Source organism: Humulus lupulus, chromosome 6 (genome assembly GCF_963169125.1).
Source record: "Humulus lupulus chromosome 6, drHumLupu1.1, whole genome shotgun sequence".
NCBI classification, from domain to species: domain Eukaryota; kingdom Viridiplantae; phylum Streptophyta; class Magnoliopsida; order Rosales; family Cannabaceae; genus Humulus; species Humulus lupulus.
Genome location: NC_084798.1, coordinates 216,601,644 through 216,608,103, shown reverse-complemented (window position 1 = coordinate 216,608,103; position 6,460 = coordinate 216,601,644). Strand labels below are relative to the sequence as shown.

General features: G+C 28.9%; 1 protein-coding gene across 1 annotated transcript; it reads left to right on the top strand.

The window, feature by feature from the left end:
• The first annotated feature begins 2,641 nt into the window (after positions 1-2,641).
• On the top strand, positions 2,642-6,170 carry LOC133783268 (receptor-like protein 7). The gene is made up of 2 exons (XM_062222830.1): positions 2,642-5,808; positions 5,952-6,170. The coding sequence occupies exon 1, from the start codon at positions 2,776-2,778 to the stop codon at positions 5,758-5,760; it is 2,985 nt and encodes a 994-aa protein (XP_062078814.1). The 5' UTR covers positions 2,642-2,775; the 3' UTR covers positions 5,761-5,808; positions 5,952-6,170.
• Positions 6,171-6,460: the final 290 nt, after the last annotated feature.

The following is a 6,460-nucleotide window of genomic DNA, read 5'->3' as shown; positions in this document are numbered from 1 at the left end:
TAATATTAATAATTATATTTTTCTCTCATTTGATATTTTATTAAGTTTGTGACAATATGATATTATATATAAATTACTAATGATATTTTTTGGATTTGTGATTTATTTTCACCATAGTAAATAAATATTTTTTAGATTGTAATTTTAGTAGACATTACCGCAGCAATAAAAGAAGTGGAGGTTGATGTGAAGCACAGAAAATTCTTTTTATAATATATATATATACATATACATATATATATAAGAGATTCAAGGAGATTATGTGGCAATCTAAAAACTATTCAAAACACTCTTTTTATTTTCTCATTTAATCTATTTTTTTTTATTCATTTTCTATTTTCTAAAATATCTTAACAATTAAAAATATCAATATATATATATTAATTTAATTAAAAATTTATTTAGCTTAAATATCTTAACTACTTAATCATTGAAAAATACTAAAAAAAATAATTAAAAATTATGTAATAGTTTTCGGTTCTCTATCTATCTATTTTTCTTATTATATTATAATTATTTTTTTATTAAAAAATGAATAGTTTTACAAAATATTATAATTATTATCATCAATCATCAATATTTATAATTGTATTTTCTCTTATTTGATATTTTACTAAGCTTGTGAAAATACGATATTACTAATGGTATTCTTTTGATTTGTGATTTGTTTTCATTATAGTAAATAAATGTTTTCTAGATTGTAATTTTAGATGATATTCCCGCAACAACAAAAGATGCAAAGGTTAATGTGAAACACAAAAAATTCTTTTTAGAAACAAATAACACATTATGAATTACAAAGAATATTACTAAAAATAAATTAATTTAAAATATTTAAAATCATATGGATGTCAGATTCATTACATTAAGTCTGTATCACAAGAATTATTAGTAGTATCAATCATAGGAAGAAAAAATATAAGTTTTAATTATATTGATTAATTTTAAAATCTTAAATGATTTTTTTTTTTATTATTTCAAGAAAGAATAAGAAAGTAAAAATAATTTAAAATTTAAAATATAATTAAAACTCTATATTTTTCTTTCACTTTCTTATTATTTATCAAAATAATAAAAAAAATAGGTATAAAAGTACAACATTTTAAAAATATTGAGTATATTTACCGCAAAAAAAAATTGAGTATAAAAGTGCTACATTTTAAAGACATTGAGTATATTTACCGTTGAATAAAAATGTTGGTTATAAAAGTACAACATTTAAAAAATATTAAGTATTTTAGCCGAAATTTACTCTGTTAAAAAATTCTTTTGAAAAATATAATGAAATATTCTAAATAACCGTGAGAAGTGCAGTTCTATTACCTAGTATATATATAAATATAGTTTAAATGATTATATATATAACTCAATTAATAAGATAAAGCAAAATAGAGTGTATAAGAGAGTCTCTTTAGTACTCCTCATTATTTAATCCTAAACTTTAGAGACCATAAAAGACAAGGCAGATGGCTGCATATATAAGAATATGTAATCATCTTTGTTATATTAGTTAATTAAGTTAATGTAATTGGAATGAAAATAAGAAAATTCACTTGTATACTATTTTCAATTACTTGACAAAGCTATCTGATAACAATGTTAGTTTTTGATTGGGTAAAATGTTTGACAATTATTAAGATGTGAACTTAATTTCTAATTTGGATTCAATTGATGAATATGATGATGAGCATATAAATAATTGGTCTGAAATAATGAGTTTATTTCGAAAGATAATAATCAATATCTCAGTATATTCTATTTATTTGATGAATAATCAATTCCTCATTAAAGTATTGTGATACTTTTTGGGAGAAGATGTTAATAATACTTTATTTATTTAAAGTATTTTTAAAAAAAAATACATATATGTATATATATTACGTACGTTAGTTTCTATATATGTATTTATTAATTTTATTTGCTCAAACATTAACCATAGGTATATGATAAGAATGGTGTAATTTTCCAACTACTGTGAACTTGCTAAGTATTGAATATTGGATTGGATGATAGATTCATATGTTACATTTGCACCACAAGAATTTTCCAACCCAAAATACAAATTAAGACTATTCATATTCATATAATTGATGTTAAGTCATGTTACGTCCCAATTAATCATCACTAATAACTTTTGTTTTACTTGAAAGACTTTGAATCAATGTTCCATGGGTTTTTTTTTGTTTTTTTGCACAGTCAATGTCCCACACATTAATAGTTAACTTAAATATATATACTTATTAGTGGGAGACCAGTTAATCAAAGGAAATTCTTTTAGGTATTTGTAGTGATTAAAAAGTATTATATATGATTCATAATTATTAACCATTTGAAAATTGGACAGAAAAAAAGTACTTCATAGTATTCACTTCTCATGATCTCCTACGCAAATTCTCTTGTAATAGAAGTGCATTTTCAATTAGCAAGCACCAAATTTTATTTAACAAAAGAATATAATCAAATAATAATATTGTTAAACTATAATAATTCTCTTATTTATTTATGTATAATCAATATCTCAGTAGTATATATTTTATAAGAAACTACTCTTTGATTTTTGTTTCAGTAATAAATATATATAATTAATTGTCATGCTGAGACCACTTTATTAAATGAATCATGCTTTATTCATTTATTTATAAAATGTGTAGCTTTGACTGCTCTTATAGTGTTGACATTATTCAACCAGAGCTATTTATATATAAATAGACTCAACTATACATCAAATTATATTCATCCCACCACCAAACAACTTTATTTCATTGCTATCCTAAGATGGAAAACTGGTTTCTCCTTTGGGTTGTACTTCTTCTTTCTCATTCTCTAACCCATTCATCTTCATCTTCATCTTCTCCTTTGCCTTCTCCCTTGTGTCATTCTGCTGAGAGCTATGCTTTGCTCCAATTCACCAACTCATTTTCCATTAATCCAAATATGTTCAACATCTGGTTCAATATTATCATGTATAATCCAAAAACAGTATCTTGGAAGAATGATACAGATTGTTGTTCATGGGATGGAGTGTTGTGTGATCCTATTTCAGGTCATGTCATTGGCCTTAATTTGAGTCATAGCTTTCTTGAAGGCTCTTTTCCCTCCAACAGTACCATTTTCTCACTAGGCCATCTCCAAGCTTTAATCCTTGACTATAATGATTTCTATGGCTCTCCAATTCCATCTGAGTTTGGCAGTTTTGCCAACTTGAAAAGGCTAAGCTTTGATGCTGCAAATTTCTCTGGCTATGTACCTATCGAAATATCTCACCTCTCTAAAATGACTTATCTCACCCTTTCTATAAATGATATTATTCTGGAGACTTATGTCTTGAAAAGAATGCTTCAAAACTTCACCAATCTCAAGGAACTTTCTTTGTCTTTTGTCAACATGTCTAATGTTGACGTAGTTAGCTCGTTCATGAATGTATCATCTTCTTTGATGTTTCTTTATCTCGAATCCTGTGGATTGCAAGGGAAATTTCCAGAAAAGGTCTTTCGCTTACCAAACCTCCAAAACCTCAGTTTATGGGACAACTATGATCTTATTGGTTCCACGCCTACATTCAATTGGAGCAGTCCACTCGGGTACTTATCACTTTCCAGCACCAAAATCTCTATTGATTTACCATACTTGTGTACAAGTGCCAAGTCTTTGCAGAGTTTGTATCTTCATAATTGTAGTTTTGTAGGATCATCATATCCTATAATGTTGACTAACCTCACTCAATTAGTACAACTCACTTCTTTAGGCCTCAATTACAACAATTTTGGGGGCCAATTCCCGTTGCATTATCTCAATCTTCACAACTTCATCTATTTGGGTCTTTCTGGAAACAATTTCGTTGGTAAGATTCCGGAACTTCCAAAAACAAACTCCACCCAAAGCCCACTACCTAAACAGTTAGAATCCCTCGCCTTATCTGATAACTTGTTCAGTGGACCAATACCTTCTTGGATATATTCCATTCCATTTTTACGTCGTTTATACTTGTCTTATAATAACCTTACTGGCCCAATTAAAGAATTTCAGTCAAAATTTGTTGAAGACCTAATGTTAGATTCCAATAAACTAAATGGTGAGATTCCAAACTCAATCTTTCAACTAGATAAGCTTCAATGGCTAGATCTCTCATACAATGATTTGGATGGTGTTGTGGAGTTAAGCAAGCTTTCAATGTTAAAAAATCTTTGGAGTCTTGACCTTTCTTTTAACAAATTCATTGTGCACTCGAATAACTTTCCAAAAAATAATCCTTTTCCTCGACTTCGATATTTGAGTTTGGCCTCCTGCAATATTAGTGCATTTCCACATTTTCTTAAAAGCATGGAAAACCTACAAAGCCTACAACTTTCCCACAATCAAATTCACGGCAGAATTCCTGAATGGCTATGGAATAATGGAACAAGTTCGTTGTCTGATTTGAACATTTCTCACAACTTTTTGACAAATGTAGAGCAAATTCCATTTAAACACTTAAATTATTTGGATCTTCGCTCTAACATAATTCAAGGACGTCTTCCAATTGTTCCACCTTCACTGATAATGTTTTTCATCTCAAATAATCATCTATTTGGAGAGATACCATCTACATATTGCAATTTGAATAATTTGACTATCCTTGATTTATCTAACAACAGTATTCATGGAGGAATTCCCTCATGCCTTGGAAATAACTCCTCTCTCTCTGTATTGGATCTGCATATGAATAATTTTAGTGGAGAAATCCCTCATGATATGTTTGAAAATTTAACTGATTTGAGAAGCCTGCATTTTAGTGGCAATCATCTAGAAGGTTCCCTACCACGCTCTTTGCGCAAATGCCAAAACTTGGAAGTTTTAGATGTGGGCACTAACAAGATAAATGATACATTTCCTCATTGGTTGGAACAACTTCCAATGCTTCAAGTTCTTGTCTTCAAATCCAACAGATTCCATGGTTCCATAGGAGCGCCTAAGGTTAAACATCCCTTCCGCAAGTTGCAAATCATAGATCTCTCTGACAATGATTTCAATGGTCGCTTACCAACAAAGCATTTCGAAAGTTTCACGGCTATGATGGGTGAACATACAATCGGTAACTTGACACACATTGGAGAAATTCGTTACCAAGATTCTGTAATTGTGGTAATGAAAGGTTTTGAGCGTGTGCTAGAAAAAATCTTAAGTATTTTCGTAACAATCGATTTTTCTAGAAACAACTTTGAAGGAGAGATTCCAAAGTCGATTGGAAAGTTGAAATCACTTAAAGGGCTCAACTTCAATAAAAATAAACTAAATGGATCCATTCCAACGTCATTGATTAGTTTGAGTAACCTTGAATGGTTAGATCTCTCTTCAAATGAGCTGGTTGGAGAGATTCCTAGTCAAATGAGAGACTTGACACAACTTTCGTACTTAAACCTTTCATACAATAAATTAGTGGGACCAATACCTCGTGGAAACCAATTTGAAACATTCAACAAAGATTTATATATTGGAAACTTGGAATTATGTGGGCTTCCTGTGTCTAAATCATGTAAAAATGGTGAGGTACAACCAAAAAATGATTATGGTGAGAAACATATCAGCTGTCATGGTATATTTGATTGGAAGATTGTGATGATGGGATATGGATGTGGATTAATAATCGGAATATCAGTGGGATACATGGTGCTTTACAATGGAAGGTTTGATTATTGGTTGAGTAAAAAGTTTAGAGGAGGGCAACAACAAAGACAAGAACAACGTCGCAAAAGAAATGCTCATTTAAGAAGATCATGCTAGAATGCCGATTTAGTTGGCTCATATGATCAAGCAAAGTGGTGACTTTTGGTAAGCTTAGAAATAAAAATTAAGATGGAAATATCTTTACATTTCAAATTACTTACTTTTTATTTTTGTGTTAACCAAACTTTATCGATCCACTAATGCCTTCTTTTTTCTTTTCTTTGTATGTTCTAATGATGTATCGAAAGATGGAACAATGTTGGAGAGGTTTGCCTCTGTTTACAAGCATGCTCATGGTCTCCCTAGACTACTGCGTGGGATTTCACCTTATCTTTTGTTTTTTAAGTCTTGTTTTCCTATAGATATGCTTTCATTTTGGGTGAAAATAGATAATATTTTATTTCCTTTTTGTAAGCTAGGTGTTATTTTATGTATTGTTATATTTAAAATTGGTTCCCTTGTTATTATATTTAGTAGAAGAAATGATGGTATAAATACTTAATATTTCTAAAAAATTAATTTTTTTAAGGGAAAATAAATATTCAAGTTGCTAAAATGGTGCGGCTATCTCTACCTCATTTGTTATAGTTAGTTAAATGCTTACTAGGCTGACACGTGCCACTTTATAATTGATTTAAGTGATAAATTTAAATAAAAATATTAAATAGTTTTTAAAATGTTAAAATGAATTAAAAACACATTTTAATTTTAAAAATTAGATAAAACAAACATTGGGAACAATTCAATAATTAGAATT